Source organism: Orbicella faveolata, unplaced genomic scaffold, assembly GCF_042242905.1.
Source record: "Orbicella faveolata isolate gen_17 unplaced genomic scaffold, um_ofav_v1 contig_15, whole genome shotgun sequence".
Taxonomy (NCBI): domain Eukaryota; kingdom Metazoa; phylum Cnidaria; class Anthozoa; order Scleractinia; family Merulinidae; genus Orbicella; species Orbicella faveolata.
The window spans coordinates 9,696,720-9,721,123 of NW_028301542.1; the positions used below are offsets into that span (position 1 = coordinate 9,696,720).

Genomic DNA, 24,404 nt, shown 5'->3' on the forward strand with positions numbered 1-24,404 from the left:
GCTTTGTAGTGATTTCCTTCCATGATAAAGGGTTTGATTGATTTTCTTTGATGAGGATGATATAGATCCCGGCTTCAGATAGACTACGAGTGGTTCCTCTTTCGCTTAGAGAAAAAAAATGGCCGCGCGAACAGCGCGCGAAAGACGCGGTTTATTTACGGTCTCGCTATACGGACTAAGCGAAAGAGGGACTACTCGTAGTCTAGGCTTCAGAGGGAGGCCGACTTACTTGATTTGTAACAATTGCAAGCGGTGGTGAGGATCAGCTTTTTTAGTTTCTGATTGAAAATATGGCTCACTACTAAATCGTCTCTTTCTTTAATACCAGACAGTCTTCAGAAATTGGAATGTATCACTACGGTCAATGTTTTAAACAATGTTTATTTTCTACATTTGATGTTAAATGTTACCAATGATCCTGTACAACAGGTTACTACACATCTTAATAAGAGCTTTACACGAAAGCGAATGGTACTTGTAAAAATACCAATATTATTTCCACTCCTTGCCAAAACGCATTCGTTGAAACGATTTATTTTTGAGAACAAGAACAATTCTAAGGACTTCTACGTGGGACATCTCTTATTATTTAACTTTTTCTCACTATTTTTATTTCTTGCCTGAGTCCCCGAAAACTTGTATTTAATTATCATGATATTCTTAATTTGTATTCTTTTCTGTACAGGTTTATGAATAAAATAGCAACTGGAACTGATTACCGCTAGAAAATTGAAATGTTCGTCTGTCGCTCAAATTATCCGACTTCATAAATTTATAAACATAGAAATAAACATGATAACATATGCAAGGATAAACATTAAAATATCGCAATACTACGTTTAGTTGTTTTATAATTCTAGATTGTAAATTCCATTTCCCATAGGTTTGACGGAGGCGAGGGGCATGGTGACTGACCTACAAACAGAAGAAATAAAATAAAGATAAGCACGTGACCTAAATGAATACTTCAGTCGCGCTACCAGGGGCCCGGCCCGTAAAGCCATTTTTAGTTCATCTGTATCTAAAAACGGAGAGGAGTATGCGTCTGAAACTTCTTATATGAAGGCAACCTCTGTTCATGTTAACAATACGTGAATAAAACAGCTCTGTAATCATAAGGTTTGAGAGTTTGCTACGACTTTCCGGGTGCGAAAACTTTTCGGGACCTTCGAAAAAGGGACCCCAGGAACCTATCTCCCACAATTATCTAAATAAAGAATGATAAGGAAATTGAAGTACGACATCTCTTTTATGACAAGCTGGCGTGCAATTGCCTGATTAGTTCGTAGCGATTCAAAAACTCTTAAAGGTGGTTTTCACTAGGTTTACCAAACGGTAGCGCGAAAACAATATTGTAAATCCAGTCATGGCCACCCTTGGCTTATTTTCGGGCTTTACGTCATACATAAGTTTTGTAGAACGTAGCTAGGGGAAAACCGTATCCTAGATGCAGCGGAAGAATTTGAAACAACGACAACAACAATCAAATGGCTTTACAAAAAAGACTTACCTCTGCACATCTTCCTCCTGACTGCGTCATCAACTGACAACTCGTTTCCATAGCAACAAGACCCATTCGTCCGAGGCTCTTCGCAATCTTTGGAATCTAAGAAGCTGTCAACCGATGCAAAGCGTCGTAGAGGAGTCAACTTTGGAGAATCACCTTGGTAAAAATGTGTCTCTCCTTCACTTTGGTTATTATTTGGAGTCGCCCCAAAGAAATAGTTTGTGCTGTCGTTTACAAGAATGCGTGGATGGGGCAGTGTATTACTGCAGGCCTTTCTCAGTTTTCTATTGTCACTTGCCTTTTCGTTGTAGAAAATTTCCTCCATTCCGGTACAGTTTGCGGAATTCTTCGGGAAACGTTTGATCCTATCTTGGGATTTAGTTTGTTTACAATGCTGGTCTGCCACTCTGGTACATGGGAGAGACTTACCAGCTTTTGGTGTGTAAAAGAATGGCAAGTCTGTAGGCAAACGACATAATCGTGTTTTCTGAGCTGACCGTTTAACGTTTTTGTTCCCGGGCGTTTGTCGGTTTGGAGTCGTGTTCATTTCTGGGTTCAGCAACGTCGGTGAAGATTTCTCGGTCACATGACAGTAGTCTTTACTAGAGGTTGTTAGTACATGTGAAGCTTGAATTCTTTTGTCATCAGGCAAAGTGGCGGCTGACTGTGTTTGTACAGTGTGCGAAGCTTGAGGTACATCTTCTGCCTCCCTCACCTGGCGTTTGCTGTGATTTTTGCTTCTTGGAAGCGTTACATTATACATGGATCTCGAGCGCGTCACGCTTGGACGCCTTAATTTGTCTTCATTCTGCGCATTCGTCGTCGTCGGATTTTGAATTTCTTTATCTTGAAAGGAAAGCTCGTTCTCAAGGGAGAAGGTGACGTCATGCATGGACTTTGTTCTTCTGTGCTTGTATTTCGGACGCGACCTATCGCCACGGCGTAGAAGTGACAACTTAGAAAAGAGATTTCTTTTCATACGTTTTGGTTCTTTCTCTTTGTTATAGTCACTTTCGTCAGAATCAAGGTAATCATACTTTGCTTCATCACTATCAAAAGTTGCAGAGTTTTTTTCTCTTTCTGATAACGCCATTGCCTTCTCGAGCCAATCTTGCAGTTTTTTGTTGACTTGGTTGGCAAACTCTTCACGATCCTCCTTCAACTGTGGTCGTTTCACTTCGACATCCGTCGGCAGAACTTCGGTAGGATAATCCACAACATCGATCCCTTCGTCGACCATTGCTGTTTCCAAGGAACTCTTTTTGCTAGACAACTCTGAAGGTGGTTGGCTTAATTCGCCATCTTCTTTGTCCGACAGAGGTGCATCACTTTCAGAGGATCGCTCTGAAGGCGTTTTCGAGGTGTTGGCTATTGTGGCATCTCGTAACTTTTCAGTAAAGTACGCCTCCAGTTGTTCTAATGATTCACGCTGAACATGCACTCGATCTTGTAACTCAGACCCACGCCTCGACTGCGATTCGTTATCACCGAGGGAATCTGAATCAGAACTTGTTGTCATGGCGGAGAGCTCTTGCAACGCTCCAAGCAGTTCCTGCATTTCCGTCCCCAGGCTTCCGCGACGCTGATCGAGTTTCTTCAAGATTTCTGATTCATTTGCATTTCCGTGGTTTGTTTCTTGAGACGTACCCTGGAGATCGTTTAGAGAATTTAACAGCATATCCATCTGATTCTGCACTTGTCCATCAACCACTGTCTGGTTTTCCCCGTGAAAGTCTCCTTTGATCGATGCTATTTCTTTGCGTTCTGGGCTCGACGGCGGGGTTTTCTTTTTGAAAGTGTGCGAAAATTTAGTCAGTACATTTATCAGTGAGCCTCGTCGTGGTGAGGAGTCAATTCCACTGTCCAACGTGGCAGTTTTTCTTGGTGACGACGCAGCACTGCGGGGTAAGGAGACTGAAGTTGGTTTACTGCTTTCTGACGTAAGAATATCGCCGCTTGATCCCCTTCTCTTCATCAGAAGAGGACTTAGCTTTTTATGGTGTTTGTCCATTTTTGGCGTCAAAAGGACTCCTTCAGATCCTCGCCTTGCAAGCACCTCTGGACTAATAAGTCTGTCTAGTTTGACAGGACTTGGTAAAACTGGACTAGCTGAATCAGTTTCATAGTCTCCAGCGATGTTATGATGCGAAGCACTTCTCGTCAGTGCAAGGGGACTTTTGGGTGCTTTGTGCTGATTGGCTCGCACGGCAAGAAGAACCGCTCCACTGGATCCCCGCCTTCCCATATTAGGAGACGGTTTTCCTGATTGAGCACTTTGCATACTCAACAGTACCTCGCCACTGGAACCTCGCCGTCCCATATTAGGATTGCGTTTGCCTTTTACGAGGCTTTGATTGGCATTTACGTCAAGAGCTTGGATGACTTTTGGGTTAAACTTGCGGGAGTTTGATGGCGAATCAGGAGTTACCGGAAGCAACCTTCTCACCCGGGTTGACTCGTCTTCGCTGGTTGGTGAACGCGCCACATCTCTCGGACGATTGTTGAGGACTTTTCGTCGCAGGTTTGGAGAATTGGGGTTAGAAGATACGTCAGTGGGTTTATTGTCTGTGGAATTCACCCGCTGGGAGAGTGAAGATGTCGCACCTCCTGGGACAAGTTCTTGAAGGGCGCTGTATAAATCCTGTATTTCGTGGATTGAGGCAGAAACTCGGCGTCGTTCTAACATTGCTGCAGCGCGTTTAGGATCCATCTCTGAATTGACTGAGGCCAACGCCATGTGCTTTCCACCTTGTGGCGCTGTTTGTGACTGGATTTCTGAAAAACAAACGATAAAGAAGTTGTTAATCATTTGATTATTGATACTTCTAATTAAGGCACAAAGAACGCAACACGGAATAGTTCCTTCTAGCCGTCGTATTTGTTTTATTAGGTAATAGTCACTAAGGTTGAGCCGAAACAGACATTAATCATAAAATATTTCGGGCTGTTTCGTCTAAAAATGATATCATTTATAAGAGTGGAACCATCGTCAATCGCTCTGAGGTGCATGGAAATAATCAGTTTTCCCACGAAATATCAACCATTATTAAAACTGCAATTCAAGAGTTTTCATTGGCTTACCCATCATGGTTATGAGCCATTTTACCATGCTCTACAAATATGGTGAGTGCGCGCATAACGTTTTCGAGGCGTTTTTATTTTAGTCTAGTTTATTTTATTTTTTTATTTTTTTTATTTATTTATTTTAGTCTAGTTTTTTTATGTTTTAGGGGCGTTTTTAATAAATCAATTATTCCACTCTTGGTGGTTAATTATCAGACTTGCATAAGTATTGCTAATTAGGAATACGAGGTTCTCTTGCAGAGAACTTCCCTTCTATAAACGGGAAGTATTCACCAAGAGGAAGTTATTACATATACTACACACATTGCAGGCTCCCAATTATCAACAGGTTACTTATTCAGAACTCAAAGATGATTAATTCTACGATAATGATAATGCCGTGAAGGGCGCCCAACGCAACATATAATCTGTAAATGATGGCCTAGAAATAACCTTTACTTCTATGACTGAAATACGTAAGGCTGTTCAGTTTCCACATGTTTACGGAAAAAACAGCCAGATTTTTGTTATTTTAGCCCAGATATTGTGGGACGTCCTAATGTCACACTTGTCTTGATCGGCATCTTTTTCATGTCAGAAAATCGGTCGTTTTAGAATCCAGAATTTAACAGTTTCCACGGGAATATGTTTTAGGACTCCCTAGGAGGCAACCCCGTCAGTCCCCGCAAAGCTGGACAATGTAGAATTATCTTCTGCACCTGAGATCAAACAACTCGTATAAATTTACGTGCATTTCTGAATTATCAAGGAAGATATGAATATTAGCTGATTACAAATAATGATCTCTTTGTCTTTTCACCTGATGCTGATTATTTAATTTAGAATTTTAACACATGCAAAACACTGAGCAATATTTTTGATTATGGCAATTTGGTTAGGTTGTCAAGTCGTTTACTTTAGAAAAAGCCGACCGGATCACCGGGACTTCTTCAGATAAAGTGAAATATTTACTCATTATTTGCTCGGTTTCAAACTTTGTTAGTTTAAAACGATGTTTCTTTAGTAGTAGTGCAATATTTCATTGGTTCCAAAAAATTTTCATTCGGCAACTTTAATTTTCAACGAGCATGCAGACTTCAAAGTGAATATAATATGGCCGAATCGTCACAAATAATAAGGCACTGCCACCAGTGGTGTGTGGCAAGAAGAATGGAAAATTCTAGGACCTTTTACGTTCTTAAGACATGGCCGTTCAGTTCCGCGTTTACCAAGCTTTTAATGTAACTGAAACATTTATAAATTGAATGATTAAAAATCAGCTACGAAATCCACAATAAAGCTTGGATAAGAAATATTTCCTTGGACTGAAGAAGGAACTGCAAATAACTAAAATAATCCAATTGACCCTGCTATTGTATAAGGAAGAGAAATAGTGCTTTTGCATGTCGTTTAAATCAGTATTTTTGCGGTTATGAGAAGACCAGGTAATTCACCTTGCGGCGACCTGAACTGCAAAACAAAACATAAACTGACTGATAACAACAAAAACGTATCGATCCAGGAGATTCCGCAAGCTCCATGAAAGATAGTTATACAACTGTACAGTTTATAACACAGGAAGACTAGCAAACGTATTATACGGAAGATGTCACCTACTCGGAACACGCAGCTTGTTGCAATCCATATTTTCTACTCAAATTGAGTAATACGACATTTAAAAGACCGCTGTGAAGAAGCTTCATGAGGCAATACAGAAGTTAACAAGTCTCTTAAGGGCAACTCTTGAGTAAAGTTAGCCAATCCTCAAGTGAAGATTCGGTATTACGTGCACACCAATGCAATGATGAATTGCGAGAGGTGTTTTGATAAGTGAAATTGCCACCTGCTGAATCACGTGATTAAAATTGCCGGGAGATAAGAGATAACAACGGGAGATACGAGAAATTATTAATGAGTTTTTACCACTTCGGTTGTCAACACATTACCATAATGTGTGGGCAACATCAAATAAACTTGAGAAGTCGATAAATATATATATATGTAGAAACTTTGTTTATGGTCTGTGCTGCATATGGCTGTTTACTATGGAGGCAAAATAATTTCATAATTTGTGTTTCTTTACTCTTTAGATCAAGGTGAATAACAGTTAATCTCATTCCTTTGATTAAATTTAATTGTTTTCATATGGAGTGGGCGCTCGATTTCTAAGGCATTTTAAAATAATTTGCGTCAGAATCCATCCATTAGGCATTATGCCAGAAAAAGTTATATTTATAGAAAAAATGACTTTGTTTTAGTTCACATTTTTCTGCTAAACAAATACAAAGTAAAAATGTTAGAGGACTGCAAGAAAAAATAATCACTGATTACTTATTTATGCCATGGTTCAAAAAAATGTACTAAATCATTGTCCATTAGTCGCTCTAATTTTGGTGCGTGTGCGACCAAATGTAAGCTGCTAAATAATGAGAACATTACATTTTTGTGGCAGACTCTTGGCGCTGTGCAACTTCGTCCATAAAAAACAATAATAATAAGACATCAGGACATTTAATTATTATAGTGTCGAAAGAACATGGCCACTACGTCAGCGGTTGAAACTTTTGTCAGTGACCATTCGGTGAAAAGTGCTATGCTGTGAAAGGCATTTTCTAAAGTTTGGGCCGGTCTCACTATATAACTCAATTTCATTTCATGAACTTTTCAAATGGATTCTGTCGAAGATCACAATAATTCTGTATTTGAATACAACTGGAAAGCAATACGATTTACATTGCACCTTGCCAAATAGTCAAAGGCGCAATAATTTGGTCCGCAGTTTCAATTTTGTGCTTGTTTCATTTTGTGTGAATTGATATAAAACTACTTAAAATCATATGACAGTTTCCACCGATAAAATAAAGCTCCTTGCTAATGGTGTTCAAATACTACGTTTTGTAGCACGGTCAAATAATAAACATGTTACCTGCTAATCCGTTAATTTCAGTGATAATTTATTTGTAACACATCTATAACTTTGTTACGAATTTCAGAGTTAAAAACTCGTAGACAACGAGATAAAAATGTATTGCACGGATTGAGCTGTTAAGAAGCACTATCCACAGAAATATTGCCGTATACAACAAAGTCGTCTTCTTAATTAAAAAAAATTGTCTTTGTTTTCGAGCCGCATGTGGTAACCAAACTATGCAAAGTTACAGTCTCCTGCGAGCCTTCTTGTCAATCATAAATGAAAGATTTTTGATCAATGTTTTCGCTCATTCAGTTTTAAAGTTCTGACATTGTTTCTCTGTTCTTGGTTGGAATTTGGTGTTTCGACATTAACGCATTCGTGCCCAGTGTTTAATTGGCTTCCAAAGAGAGTGACGGACCGCAAAATTATCCACTAACAACCTACAAAAGCTATTGATTCTCACCAGAATCTGAGTTGATTTCCTCATCGATGAGATCTGCCTGAGCGTGAAAAAATTCATTTTTGTCTCGTTTCTTCTTTTCCAAAAGCGCTAGTTGCACCTTTGCAAACATAAGAGGCCACATTCTGAAGCGCGAACAAGACTTTGAATTGACCATGCATAGGAAATCAGGAACAGACTAGAAGTTGAAATGTTTGTCCTCTTCGACAAATCAACGTATTGTTTTGGTATTGGTTGATGGCGATTTGTGTAAACGAAAAAGATTGGGTTAAACAGAACAACAGGCGCGTTACAACAAAGCCAGAGGCTATGTAAAGGACCTATTGTCAACAATGTTGCTTTATAACCACTATAAATAGACAAGCGTGTACAGATTACGACCATTAAGAAAACTGATCGACAACAAAACAATACTCTTCTTTTTTCGAGCAAGATCTCACACTAGAGCTGTAAAGATGTAGAGTTAACAGATTACTGTGCATTGACCAGGGAAAATGTTGACATTCAGAGTTCAAAAGAAAGACGGTTTTTAACTCGTTCTGTCTTTGTGTCTTTCTTTCTACCTCGAAGTTCTTTTTCCTTCGTCGTGTAGATATTGTTGAGAATTAGTTCTTTTAATCGGTTCGTGAAAATTACTAAACCTACTTTCATCGACCTGTGTCGACCGATCAGATTTGTTTCAAGTGACTTTTCGCTCCCCTTTTTTGTACACGATCAGTACTTAAGAAAACTGCAACTGAATTAAGTCACCGTCAACGGAAGTTTAAGAATGCTTGGGTTTGTCAGCTGCACAAAGAAAATCAATTAAAAACTGTTACCGAGTACAAGTTGAGACATTGTCATGGCAACCTGTAAGAATTGTTCGCAGATAACTGCTCTACGAGATTGTAATATTTAGATTACCTACGATAAAATGCCGAACAAGGGAACGTCTTGTACAGAAAGGGAAAATTAAATGTTATTCGACCTTTCACGAGTCTTTTTAGGCCTTGTTTTCAAATTAAAAATGGGTCACAATTTTGTGCATAGAAATGTTGATAATTTATGTTAATTTGACACTTCTGCTTCAACAGCTGTTATGCACATAGAATCACTAATTTCACTGAAGTTGTTGTACGGAACGAAAGCCTCTATTGTCTTAAGTGTGAAATTACTACACAGAAAGCATTTCAGGCAATTGTTTTGTACATTTACAACCAGTCAAACTTGTCAGACTGTCACGAACTGCACAGCAATACCCTTGCGAAATTCTCAGTAACTTGTCAGTGAGTTCCTGCTATATAGCCCGTCGATTTGTAGAATCAATAACTCGGCCTGCGAATACTGCAGTCACCTCATAACTCCTCTAGTGTATTCATTACACATTAACGAAGCTGGGCGAGTGTTATGTGTATCTTACCATATCAGTACAAAGTCATAAAGTTTGATCTCATCCATTAAAATTATTGAGAATTTACTTTTCGATCTTAACTATGTCAGAAAGGTACACACAATCTTTCGAGCACTACATGAAAATTACCGATAAATTACAGTTGAAATCATATGGCGTTTTACAACTACTCACTCATAGAGTAGAAATTAGTTAATTTAACATACAGACAGTTTGAGTCAAGAGATTTATACTCGCGGCAAGTCTTCTCGACTAATTCATGTTGTAGCTTTGTACGATATTGCCCTCAAATTAACACTAAATAACTATTCTCTTCCGATGCGAAGTGAACATTCAGTAAATTCAACTGGTTTCATCCAACAAACTTCCCATCATAAACCTATACCTCAAGACTTAGTTTTTATTATTTATATTTTAAGGCAAAGCTATTCTACAGTCTTAACTTACCAACTCAGATCTCGAAGTATAATCCTTTGAACAAATAGCATCATTATAAACCATGTTAATGTCATATCCGCGAAATCCTTGAAATACGATTGAACTTTTCCCTCAAAATTGGGTCAATTTTGTATGTTTTCGCCATTTTCGATATAAGATAGTTTCAAACGCTGCAGATTGTAAGATTTTGTATTTGAGATGGTTTACGAAGCCGTTATCCGTTCCGACTAAAGTTCTCGACACGAATATTTTCAGAGTTTTGTGACGAACAGCCGGGATTAATTACTCTACTGGGGGTAGGCAATCTCGTACCACTACAAAGATGTAACAAAGAACCAAAACGGTCCGTTAATTAATTTCTGTTTTGTTACTATCCTGACTCTTTTGTGCTGGACATAATATAACTTTTTAGTTATTTAAATGAAGACTAAGTTAAAATCAGTGAATATTGTTATAAGTTTTATAAAAGCGCGAGCCTGTGATATCAAGGCAAGTATAGGAATAAAAATTGCATTTCTGGATTTATCTCAAGCATTTACTTCCTTAACAACCATGAGGACGAAACTAAGAAATAATTTCTCCAAAGTTATGCGAATTAGATTTAGTTTACAGCCATGATGAAAACTCTTCTGTCCTGTTGGTTCTAATGAATTCTAGCAACACTGCCAACAATCGTTGACCTAAATAAATAACGAAGATACCCGAGAATCATCGGAACGATACCGACGACTCTTGCTCGGGAGACCGACTACCTTGATGGATTTCACATTTTTTGTGAAGCGATTCCACAGCATGGCCAGCTTCATTGGTCCTTGACGATAACGTTATTTCTGGGAGGTTTGTTGAAGATTTGACTGTTAACGTCGATTGCTGCACCATTGATGAAAAATGAAGTAACGATTTATTCATTAATTTTTCAGCTCAGCCAATCAGAATAAACATAAATTAGTTTTCGCAATTTTCCCGCGTTTGTCTTCAGTTACATGTTGGTTTCTCGCGCAAGTCACTAGTTGTGAATTTCTCGGTCTTCTCCCCGTTGCGTTTATTCCACGCTTGCCGAAGTTTTTTAATTGCTTACTAGTGCTAATTGACGTTAATAATGTGAAAAGTTTGGTTTTAGTTTTTCATTTTCTAAGGACCCTTTCTGTGTTAACCTGCGCGCAAGCTACTTTTGTGTCTGTCATGTACTGAGCTACTAAGAAAAACAAAAGATATATGGTTCGTGTTTTACCTTCAGTCTCAATAGAATTATCTTCATAACTCTTCACTTTGACCATGGTGGACGCCCCTCTTTTTCCTTTGCTAGATTTTGACTGTAAGAAAGAATGAAAGTTCATTTTAAAAACAAATTAACTCTGAACCGTAGCTGGGGACTAGATTTGTGTTGAGAGTTATGGGAAAAGTTATTCAAGCCATTGTTTAATTGTTATCTTAACAGCCCAGATTGATTTTACATTTGTATCATAATACAGCAAGGGAAAGGATCGAGTCCAACAATGAAGAATAAAAAATTCTAAAATTTGAGATTGTTCAGTGGAAACAAGGAAAACATCATGCTGTGAAACCACGAAGCTTTTCTGTAGATACAATCGAACAATCTTCTCATAACTCGGCTGAAACAAAGCTTATTACATGTAATTAAAGTAATCTTTTTGTCGAAGGCAAGCGTACGTGGCAGATATTGAAAGAAGCGCAAATAATACAACTATGTAAAAGTTGTATCCATAACACGTACCATTATTCAAGGAAATGTGTCCAATTTAAATAGAGCCGATCTCAAAGAAGCTTTGTATTCAACTAGATTGATTTCTTTGTGTTCCATTCGTAATTTGTTTCTCTGTCACCTCTTCCGCTCCCGCTCACAAAAGTCGCGCCAAATGCGCGCGTGACACAATTGCCCGAGAGGTTCGGTAGTTAAAAAAAACTGAAAGTATTGGTTTGGTTTCTTTATAGAAAACATTAAATTAAGTGGATCAGTTTATTTAAGAAAATGACAGTGAAAAAGGAGGCGGATTTCAGCCTACGCAGTGATGCCGTCGAATTGTTCAAACACCAAAGTTTAATGCCGTTGTTCGAAAGGGAATATAAAGTCGGAAATACAAAACTTTCCACCCACGCTCGATAGACACTGGTCGTCTTCTACAGCTTGGTTTTCATATGATTGCTAGCGCTCGCTCTCGTCGCTCGAACTTTTTTCGTTTACAGTTGCAGTGAAACAAGTGTTTCTGGGAATTATGTTCCCATTCTGAGCGAAAGCCGACGAAACAGGCCAAACACTGACCCATATTCGAGTCAGTTTCTCGTTTCTTTCATCCTCATGTCCTTTTCGCTACAAGAGAAAAAAAGGCCTTGCGGTCTCGCTCGCCAAGTCGGTTTCTATACTTTCCCTCAATTTGCTCAGCTCGCGAGAATGCCGTGATCATGATAATAACGGAAATAAACCTCATGCAGTCAGCATTTGTGAGACAACTCAAAGCTTCAGCCAAAACTGTCATTCTCAAACCGCGTCTACAATTTGATGCGCCAACTTCCAACAAAATAGTCGAAGGTAACTTAGCATTTATCTCAACTATGTAAAGAGTATTTTAAGTTTAAAACCAAACTCGTTTAGACGATTTGACCAAAACAACCGTGTAACATTCACACAATGCACCCTGACCGAGACCATGAGGAAGTCAGAACAAAACTATGAGCATTGAAAACCTACACAAACAAGATCAATTATTTTACCTTTAGATTACTAACATACCCTTAATTTTCTGAAAGTCTCTGATCTCTTGCTTCGAAGCCGTAAAGAGAAGTTGATGGTTTGGTTAACCCCCAGAGAAAAGAGCTCCAGTGATTTGATGGCTCGGTATGGCACGTCTTCCCTAAAGCTTTCTTTTATACTCCGCATCGAAAGTATATTTAATCAGTTTCCGCCTTGCTCGAAAACAATACTTTTACGGATCTGTGAGACTGCGGCAAGCTTGTCTCTTTGAAGCCCTGAGCACTTTATTTTGACGTAATTAACTCTTGTCCTTCAACACGCTTCAACAAAGGTCAACACTTGTCCTTTTACCCGCTTTAGCAAAGACTCAAACAACATAATAATCATTAAAAGTATTCCCTTGGGCTCCACTGAGTTCAATAAGCTTTTGTTTCCACGATTATTACTCAGCTATTTTAGTCACATCATTAAACGTTCTGTTCATTATAATCTTTAAACGGTAAACCAGCAAAAACAACACCGAATCCTGTACTAAATAGACTGTTCATTCATGAAGCGACTAACATTTAATTTTCTACTAACAATATAAAGGCAGACAGACTCTTCAAAGAAAATTCGCCTATCTAACTTTATAAGAAATGTATGATAATAAGTAATGACAGCTGACAATGATCTCGGTCTACGGTAGGTGGTGTCCATTCGCCCAGATTTCAGAATGCTTTTGTTGCACGTCATCTGTATAATGCACGTCTCTTCCGGGGGCGGCAAAATTATTAGAATTTTAAAACAGTTGAACACTTACACCTGTTCTGATGTTGATCGTGCATCTCGTAACGAACGCAAGATCACGTCACGTTCGCGCACACAAACAAAACAAACCGTAAAATACAACAGCAATAACAAAAGGCAAAGTTTAAGCCAAATCAGTACAACATTATTTTCCTTGGTGAATTTGCAAAGCAGAAAACTGATGGTTGAAGAAATTTTTTTGTCTTGCATTTCAAGGTGTCAAAAGAGTGTGGAATAGGAAGCAAAATATATTTAATCACTCCGCATCATCACTGCGCTAGATTTTTCTTTCTTACGCAAATTTCAAATGAGCCGACAAGCGGTGATTAGTCAAATGTTACCTTTAATTTATCTTTGCCGAGAAATAACTACAGAATAACGCGTTATCCCTGCTTTTATGCCAATGTTGTGTCCTAACATCAAACAAGCCGAGTGCATAACTGGTATATTGTGCTTGATAATTTTTTTTTTTATTTGAATACTACCTTGATTACATAACATCGCGATCGACGAATGAAGCAGTTACGAGAAAAAAGATGATGAAGTATTCTGACTTCATTGGTGTGAATATCAACATATCTGAGTCAGGTCACGTTCATTATTCACTCATCCTATTATGTAGGATGGAAAATATCAAGTGAGCTACGTCATGATAGAAACTTTGCCATCTGAGAAACACTCTCAGTCAACCAAGCAGCGGTTCGTTTTGAAATACTTACTCGTGAAAGCAAAGCAGGCTATACAAGTTCACCGTTAATAATGTCAAAACACTTAACGGAATTTTAGAGAAAGGAGTTAACAATTTATCAAATTTGTAAAATCAGTATTGCATATGATGTTGGCCATAACTTCGAATCAGGAAGCACGCACGCGTGCGGATTTGTGTCAGAATAACAATGGACAAAATTAAAAAAACAAAAAACAAATTGAAACGAAAAAGGTCCATAACTAGAGAAACGAAAAGGAAGATGAAATAAATTTATCTTCCTATGACCCTGAAAGAATTCAATATTCTTTGGAAATTGGGGGCAAAAATGTGCTGACAGAGTACAAATTCCTTTTTAAATGGCTGCCATTAGTGTTTGATCACAAGGAACGATTGCCTGCGTTAATGGACCAATCTTTGGATTCTGCTGTCTCACGAACCGTGCCAAGAAAGAGGACATTACAGGAGTTGTATCAACCTTTCAGAGACGGAGGCAACAAGAAATGTTTTCAAATTATTCCCTGTCACGTAGGCTAAAGGCTAAAAACAAAAACAAATCTTAGCTGGTTAGAAACCTTTTAGCGCGCTTCCTTGATAAAAGGTAAGCTGGAACGAACCTTGTCACGCGAGACAAGGAAATTTTCTCAGTTCACCCGTGAGGAATAGTTTACATTTTGATAGGAATTGAATTGATTTAGACTTCTCGACTAAGGTTATCGAGTGGCACTTACTTACTTGTTTAACTTTATACATCTCCCCTCAATAGTTCATCTTCAATCGAATATTTTCAACTTCGTTTTAGTTCACAGATTGAATACAAATCAGTCTTACAAAACCTAATAGCTTGCAATGTATATGATGCGACTCGGAGTCGCAGAATGCGCTTTCTTACAAATACTTGTATTTACCTCAATTTTCTTCGCTGTTCCTTGGTAGATTTTTTAACAAAAATTTAAATTCCTCAATTGCCGCGCTGTGACTTCGTAGTTTTGAACCACCACACATTTAGTTAATTGAAATGATATGACGAAGCAGCTCAATGAAGCTCAAAACCTGTAATATTTGCATGCTGTCAAACTTCAATTATCATATGACGTGTGGATTTTAAGACAATGCGAAAATGAAGTGTCTCGGAGACAATAAATCAGTAGCAGTCTTGCGGTCTATTTGAACGATCAAATGTAGCTTCTCCTTACATTATGAATACAAAATCAAGCATATGAACGAGAATCAAGGAAATGATTACGATGAACAAAGAGGACGTTTCCAGAGAAGAACAAACAAATTCTCCCAACTAGTGTGTACCGGGAAAAGTTTAGAATCATTGCAGGGACAACCGTTTAACGAGCGAAGAACATAATTTTGTTACCAGAGCAAAGCCCGGAGGGGTACTCTGGCAATTTCTGGGTGAGGATGTGCCGCTGGGTCCCTGGAGCCCTTAGCCTATACCAGAGCTAGTTCAGCTGAATTTTGCTACCCTATACTAGAGTAAACTCCCCAAATCCCCCTATCTGTCGACACCATTGCGGCTGATTTGCGTAAATTTAAACTTGCCGATTTGATTTTTTTATATTTTTGAGTGGCAATTCCTGGTTTCCTTAGTCTAGATAAAATCTTCAACCAACTAGTCAGTTTTGGGGAAAATGATACCCTATTCTAGACCCAAACGCTCTGATTTATATACCCTATCCTAGAGTAAACTGCTTGAAAATCATACCCTTCACAGCGGCACATACCTATATAGCCCATATATGTTAGCGCCCCCCGGGAGCAACGCAAGCGCTAACTGCGCGCACGGCTGCGGTCAATCGATAGATGTGCACGTAACAAATCTGAATGAGATTGCGCATGGCTCGGTATTTTGTCGAAAGTCGGTTGCTTTATTGTAATATGTTATGCTTAATAAAACAAACTACACAAAGCATTAGAAGGTGAATTACAGAATTTCTTCAATAACACGCGAAAAAATATTTAAACCGAGTTAATATATAAATGCCTGACAATCATAATTTCTTTCGTAATGTCACTCCACCAATCCAAAACGTTTGTATCAAACGCTCCACTGACATTACGTTTTACATAATTCAATCGCCACCAAGACGCCATCCTCCTCAACGGAATATCTTTGCTATCAAAATACGAACACGAAAACAGACATTTCAACAAATACTAAAAGAAACTGATGTTTCTTAATACGACTTGCGGGCAGAGCTTCCACTGAAAATGCTAAAACCGTTTAAACTTCTCAGAGTGATCAACTCTTTTAATTAAGTAGTCATTCTAGGCAGTTTTCTGTATTGCATAAGCGGTTTTCGAAACTATGTTGTGATTCCATGGAATTACAAGAACGGTTAGTAAGTTCTGCTTTGCTGTTTTATAATTCTTTTACGTTGTGAAAATACGGCAGAAAGTTTTGCATTTCACAGAACTGTCTCAGTTACCCACAATTTGCCAGAGTTGCTAAAATACTTCTCTTTCGACATGCCTTGACACTCCCCTCCCCTCTCCCATTCAAAGTTGACCAAACACTTTAGAACCAATACATATTTACTGAAAGAGAGAAAGAGCGCGTGAAAGCGCATTAAATAGTTATGTTTATGATAAAAAATGTGAAGGTTTCGAGTTTGTCTTAACTACTTTTTTTTGACAGTTGCTTGCTTTGGTAGTCGTGTGCGTTGGTAAAGTGACCGTAGAGAAAATAATTAATTTTTGTCTACAGACACACAAACTTAGCTTGACAATAGATTTAAATAGTTATGGTAATATGTATACGGAAAGTACAATACAAAGCGTTGCAAAGTTTAAAAAAAAAATAGGCAACTTCAAGTCCCTCTTGTGAGTGTTCAAGGCTAAAGAATGTCGATTACTTTATTCTTGGCTTTTGGCTGCTGCATAATAATCAAAAATAGGCATCACTACTTTGAACATTTGCATGCAAGCTCGTGAAAAGTAAGCATATACCACAGAAGGAACGATGAAATGACAACGCTAATTAAGATATGTGCTTTTCTTTGACTTAAGTTAGTCAGCGTTGTTCATTGTTGATCGAAAATCTAAAGCCGTAAGGCTTGTTGTTATTGATAAAGAATTTATTTTCAAATTAAATATTCAGCTGTTTTTGACGACTGTTGCAACTCACTATCAAGAATGTTTGCTAGGGAGCTAATTGGTTGCTATGGTTACTGCAATACGAGGCCTTGAATGCATATTACGCGAATGTGCTTTATAAAAATTGCTACAGTTGATTGCATGAATAAGATAATTGGTCGCAATATTATGAAAATGAGGTCAATTTATGTCTTTCCTGGTAATATTCGTTTTCAATGCCGTTTAATTTTTTCTTTTATTTTTGGTTTCACCAAAACTAGACCGTCAATATTTGACATTTTGTCTGCAAAGCTTGTGTAGTCATTAAGAAACACAGCAGTAATAATACAAATTGCTCTTAACAGCCAATTTATTTTTAAAATAAAATATTTAGCTGTTTTTGATAACTTCTGGGAGTTACTATATGAAATGGTTTCTACTGCAATATATGAAACTTTGGTAACATACAGATGAACTCGTGTAGTTAATTACATAGTAAATTCTGAAGCGTAGCTTTCCAAATATAGTCTCAGGTTTGTCAGAGTCTTTCAGCTGGTTGATATGTCTTGATTCTGGTTTATCAATTTGAATTATCTTGAGAAGCCTTTGCTGATCAGTTTTTTGGTTATAACTATTGATTAAAAAATACTTTTTTGATAAGGAAGAATGCTCCTGACATCCCTTAAAATATGCTAAAACATTGTGTTATTTTTATCTTTTGTTCTTAAATACCGCCTGATAACTACCTACCATGACCACTGATATAATATAAGCTGAAATCCAAATCACGCAAATGCAGATAGTATTTACTGAAGATAATTATTTATCAAATTGTTATTCATACGCATTTTTCTTTTGAATTTTATTTCTTAAGAAGTAGTCAGCTAGTTGTTCGTGATGCTGGAATACGCATATATGACCGTTCAGACAGGACTTTGCAATCCATTTTCATTTTATAAGTATGATATCCAGCTATTTCCCATTTCAGAAAAGCTTTTAGACCAGTTGGTCTTGTATGATATATGACAGACAACCATGGAAAGACACTGACTAAACGCGAGTTGAATTCTGTTGAGAACTGGGCTTCGTTTTGGAAAAAATGGAGTTTTTGACCTACACTTACGATTAAGGACGTGAACGGTGGACTTGTGCCAGAGCAGATTGCTGCTAAGACGGCATTGGTTCTACTGGAATGTTACGACATTATAAATATTCTCTTTTTTGCAAGTCTGTTAAAAGTTACTAAAAAAACTACAGGCATAAATGAGCTCACCTTCGTGAAGTATGTACTTGCAGAAAAGTTTTACTGAATGGTTGGATACTTTGTTCTTTGGTGATGTGTTAACAACTATGGTAACACGATTGAATAAAACAAGGTGGACAATGATGGCACTGAGTTGATTTATTTTCCAAAAAAATTGCGGGTTTTGAGTTATAGTTAACGGGCTGAAACGGATTACCGTGGTTGAATATCAAGTAGCAGACGGCAATGAATTTTTTTCAAGGAGGGGAAACGGTTTTATAGCACCAAGAACAAAATCACCAAATGAAGTTGAGGATAACGTTCTCCATTCTTTTTAATACTCTTCAGCTCTTTTTGTAAAAAATTTGTACGTGACTGGATTTGGTAATTATGATTTGGAAATACAAAAGCCGGATAGCTGTGAAATTACGAGTTTCCGATATCATGACCACTGGAGTGAATATCAGATTTGTAATATTGTTAATATCGTGGTTTATCATAATGAATAACATTTCCTTTATTAAGATAAAAATGACCTATTGCTTTTCACTGTCAATTATGTCCGTGAAACACGGAAGGGTCCCCTGAAGATGTCTTCAGTGGTAAACGTGTTATAAGATTTTACACGGAAGTAGAGACAAAACACCTTGATTTGTCCAAGTTTTCGTCAGCATCTCAAGCTCTGAATAACATATAATTTCCTCTTACAGTTTCAAGACAGTGTCAAGCAGACAAGTGTTGAGAATAAAGAAAATCACGATCTTGAGGTTACTGTATTGATATACCGTCACATTCTCAGAACTATAAACATCAAAAGAAATGAACAAAAACCCGTAACGAGAATTAATATTTTCATCTTGTAGACAAAACAAATGCATTGCGTGATGACATTTGGCATCATAATCTCTCATTATAGTAATTTGAATTATATATTTTATTTTTGTTGAATGCTTGCTAAAAATATTACACATCATTTGATTTAATTGCGAAAACAAAGGAATATTTGCGTTGCGTGTTAAGATTTCCATTTAGCTCGTCTTTGTTGCTGGCACTGATAACCTTTCGGCCCTCTTTCAGTTCTATCTATAATGCCAATCACAAAAGCATAATTCCAAAAATAATATTTTAATTAAGGATTAACCACTAAATCTTGATCAATGAAAATGTTAAAAGGCTTCCTGCAAAATGGAAATGCAAGTTAAGGCCTGTACTTTTTGAACAGTTTGTTAGTAAACCTCGCTAATACCTTCCGTTAGAGGAGATATTTTCGTTTAATATAATTATAATGGCTTTTGTTGTAATGGTATGACATATTTCGGCCTCTATTTTTTTAACAAGGCTAACTTTTGATAATTTTTCAGCTTTTAAGTTCTTTTCATGTAATAATTTATGAACAAAGAATGCGTTGCCTTTCTAAACGATAAAATCACTGTGCGTGTCAGTTCACGTTTCGCGGTTGAAGGTGGTTGAATTTCTCACCGCTGTCGTCCTGGCATAATACAGTTATATTGCGGCAATGTACAGATTCCACAGACCTAAATAACATACTCAGCACACTTGTCCATTAACTTTCCGTTTCGAGTCGGAGACGCGTGTATCAACAAACACAAAAGCTGGCGACTAAGTTTTACAGGAACATAGTTTTTTACCAACCACCAGAGTCACAATGTCTTGGGTTTTCTTTTCTTTTCTGAATGACTTAAATTACTGACAAAAGTTGGAAATGATGAGCTGAGGTTATGTTTAAGGTGAATAGGTGAATCAGGCTTAATAATTTGAAAAATATCGATTAAATGATAGTTTGGGAAAATAATTTGGTCTTTTTAAATGTTTTTTATTTTAAACACGAGCATAAAAAAAATACTGCTAAAACAACAAAGCATCCCAAAACTTATTCAGAAGCAGTTTAATCTATTTGTGTTGCTTATCATGTAATATCGAAAAGCTTGCATAGCAAGACTATATCAAGTCAGATTTGACACTCAAAATAAACACAGATCGCACAAGATACAACGTTGTGTCCATGTTGTCAAATTCTCTGTCGATGACCAAACATTCATCGAGTTTTAGAGCTTAGGTCATAAATCTACCCCCAAAAGGTGGCTTTGTAACCGATTGAAAGTCGTCGTATTTTTCGCTGTCGGAATTCGGAAATGCTTGGTTTATCGTAACCCTGGTGACATCAGATAACAGAGACTAATATAATTAAGGGCGACCCAGAACTTCTTCAGTATAAAGGCTTTTACGTTCATGATCCACTGATAAGAGCATTCCTAAGCTTAAAATGTTCAAGTACACTTTTGGTGGCAAAATGTGATGCAAACCACGCAAAAGATATAATTTCCTGACAACTGAAAGTAGTACAAAGCTGTAACAGTGTTCAGTCTTTGTATCTGGAGACTGTTAGCTCACTTGAAAGTCATTTTGCAAACGAGAAAGCTGCAGTAGTGAACACGAGGGACAGTGCAGGCGATGAAAGGAACATTGACATAATTTCAGCACATCTTCACTCGCTGATTAGATATTCCGTCAGTATTAAATCATAGGAAATGAATTCCACCATGAAAATGTTCTGAATGTTTGCCAGGTATTAAAATGACAAAAATAGCCAAACAGAAACGAAAAATACCTCTTGAGAAGAGCACTATATAGCAGTAAGATGTCTGATGTGAAAGCTGGGTTGAGAATATTACAACATTAAATTAGGACCATTTTTTTTATGTCACACAAATATTGCAAAAAGCTGTATACGTATTTATTTGTTCAACATTTTAAACTCTTGTAAAGAGGCTTTGGGTTAATACTTTCTCTGATGTTTACGTTCCTCACGTTCTTAAAAATTCCTCTCTCACACAAACCTGATGTTACGTTAGTTATTCGAAGTTTTTCCCAAAGCTTTAGTACCATTGGTATAACAATGTATATTAAATTATTTGTAACAATATGTGTAGGCGTTTAGCACACGTCTTCGGATTACTGGTGAAAATGAAGAGAACAATTAACTTGCCTACGTGTCTAACACATCCTGATCGTATGAGAACAATCTTTCTATCTTCGAAGTGCTGTGCCGAATGTATTTCGAAAGGACTTAACGTTTTAGCTGGACAGATCAGTTGCCATCTGTATTTACGCTTTTCACTAGATAGTCTCGAAGGTAAAGGTAGAAAACTCTTTGTCGCAGAGTGTAGTCTCTACCAATTGCAAAAAGGAAGTATGTTCCTTTGCCAGCCAATTATTTAAGTGAAAAACTTAATTAAGACCAAATTCACACCTTAAGCGTGCTTAATAAAACTCTCTCCGTTTTTATAGCTAGTTACATGATCATATATGTTACTGAGAACAGGCCCCGGTGAACAGAAATATCTCTAAATATTGTGTACCTTCTATCGGTAGGTATCATTTGATCATTCTACCGCCAGGCGCGGATTTGTCCCAATTTGTCTCCAAAAATCGATATGTCGTCTGTCCGATGTAAATTCCAATGTAGCTCCTTTAGTGTATTTTTTTGTGGTTTTTTTTTTTTTTTTTTTTTTTTTCATTCTCCCGCCTCACCGTCGCGCAAAAAAGCGATTTCGCGGTGCGCACGTTACGTAAACATTGAGCATTTAAAGCATATTAGAATAACCTTTTTTGTCTATTTTGCTCCACATTCAAAACAATCACAGGGAGAACAAAAAAAAATCTACTCACCTTTGATTTCTTGATTTTTAAACTTGGTCTGTTAGGGAGCAGCGGGCCTCTGAACCAGGTTCTCATGTTGAACGATGCAATCTTGATAGCAACACGGTTCAATTCGTTCTTTCGTATGTTCACGCTTGCTGTCAATGATTCATAAACGAAGTTTGGTTCTTAAAGGAGCATCCCGTAATATATTGTCCTCTTGAAGTGAAGAGGATATTTAAAATTCCTGCCGATCGTATCGAGATAAAGCCAATATGTATATTCGATCGCATACAGCTTTGTTTTTCAACCAGCTATTAGGCTGAAGCTGTGGAACTTATATCTCTGTGTTCGGCGTGTTTTGCGGTTTGTTTTAATTAAATCTATCACTAATCCTAAAATAAGACAAATTACAATCGGAGGGCGATAGGTTAATATCCCCGTCACCCGAAAGCACGAAATGACAATTTGATAAAAAATGTAAAAAAAAAAACCTAGTATGGTCTATAATAACAACCGACGTTTTTCAGCTTACCAGAGCTTAGTATTCGTTTGAGCGCGTACAGTCAACTTCCACTCACTTATATTTTCGCCAACACATTTCCCGCCAATATTCGTAACTGGCCGCGCGCTGCTCCAATGAGCGTATCTGATTGGTTTGACCGCACTGCTCAGAAAACCCAACGCGTGATTTCCTTCAACTAAGAAAACGTGCGCGATCGCATTACATTGGGAAAAATGTTATTGGTCAAATTGAAATGACTTCTTTGTAGCACATTCCACAGACAGACATTTCGAGAACTTGCTATATCTCAGTATTTTTGCTCGCTCGTCTTTTCGTGTTTCCCTACAGATAAATGCGCTATGGAACATACAATGTAACAGGCTAGCCTCGCATAGCTATAGTACCGGTCTAGTATCCCACTAATGGTATCAATAGGCACCTCAAAACCGAATAGAGACATCTCGTGGAGTAGTTTTGTGTTTGGCTCTGTAGCTAAATGCTAATAATACCCTTTTTCAGTGTGGGAATCATGTTAAAATTATGGAGAAATTGTTATTTTGAGTCGATGATTAACTCGCATTCATGCCCAGTACTGCTCAGTAATTGTATTGCGTGATGCAACTTACGTCTAATTTTATTTTATTGCTTTTTAATAATAGTATTCTATTAGGACAAACAAGCATATCTGAAAGAAATAACAGAAAAGACTGTTAGTAAGGTGGTGAATTAAAAGATGTTCGAGGTTACATTCATATTTTTCTCATTCTGTAGAAATAGTCTTAAGCTATAGGAACGCTAAACACACATTTGACGAGTTATTATTAGAACGCGGTTTGATACCCAGCCATGTGTATTGGACGCATACCGTACAATGAATGTTGAATGAAGGTCATGGTAACCAGGACCTGTTTTGTATGTAACTGATTTAACAATTAGCAGTATTTGCCTATTGCATCAATCGGTCAAGTGACCTCGTCAAAAATAGAAAAAATTGTGTAAACACATGTTAATTCATCTATACTAGAAATGACAAGAGAAGGCCGATCAAAACTAGTTATCAGTGAATAACCCCAGCTTAAAAACGCTTGTACGATTTTTACATTTTAGTTTTAAGTTCTTAAAAGAATTTAAACCTCGTCGGAGATATTTTGGGGGGGGTTGAGAGACTTCAAGCCGATTAACCAAGCGCGGATAGCCTCATGCACTGATCACTAATATTTTTATATTGTTACTTCCTCATGCTGCTTTTTGAAACCTTCTTTAGGCCGAGAGATTTTGTCTTGACTGAATGAGGTTGCCTCAGAAGAGTGTTAATTAACTGTGAAATTCTAGACAAGTTTCATTTTCTTGGGTCTCGGAATATTAAAAATAGGTTCCACAAAATTAAACTAACGAGGAAAAGCTTGAATTAGAATACTTGAAGAATCTGCCTTAGGAAAAAAATGGCGACTGTGCATTTTACCACAAAACCATGAGAACCTTACACAGCCCATAAATTACACAGAAAGCCAGCCATATTTTTGCACTAGTTGTCCAGGTGCTAACGTGTGTATTCTACGTAGGTTTGAGGACGTTAAAATTTTCTGTATGTTTTTGTGGACATTGTTCAAGTTTTAGAGCGCTAAGAATTATGGGTAGATGTACCAATCGCCATCCTTTTTCCTATTGGAGGATCAGAATCTTACGTTAATACCAGTACCTTATACTGAGGGATGAAGTAAGGAATGATTACAGTAAGAGACCTAACGTTCAAACAACACTCCGGGAGGATGCATTAGAATTACAAAATGGTTGTCATGTCAAGAATTAAACTGTAAGCAGACAGGATGTCTGGGTTGACACTGCCGAGATTCAGGGCGTTTTGAGTTAATCTGACCACGTACAAAATAACTATTAAATCGAAGGAAACCTTAAAATAATGGTTTACTAAGA

The 24,404-nt window shown here is 37.5% G+C and overlaps 1 protein-coding gene across 7 annotated transcripts; it reads right to left on the minus strand.

The window, feature by feature from the left end:
- Positions 1–363: 363 nt before the first annotated feature.
- On the minus strand, positions 364–22,417 carry LOC110051262 (uncharacterized). Of its 7 annotated transcripts, none has more exons than XM_089288351.1 (4): positions 21,688–22,417; positions 11,004–11,085; positions 1,511–4,282; positions 364–915 (listed from the first exon to the last, which is right to left on the minus strand). In XM_089288351.1, the coding sequence occupies exons 2-4, from the start codon at positions 11,047–11,049 to the stop codon at positions 857–859; spliced, it is 2,877 nt and encodes a 958-aa protein (XP_089144477.1). In that variant the 5' UTR covers positions 11,050–11,085; positions 21,688–22,417; the 3' UTR covers positions 364–856. The 7 variants fall into 7 exon arrangements, with proteins under 7 accessions (XP_089144477.1, XP_020612946.2, XP_020612948.2 ...); XM_020757287.2 differs by having other exon boundaries at positions 21,998–22,412; XM_020757289.2 differs by lacking the exon at positions 21,688–22,417 and adding an exon at positions 14,886–16,195.
- Between the last annotated feature and the right edge of the window lie 1,987 nt (positions 22,418–24,404).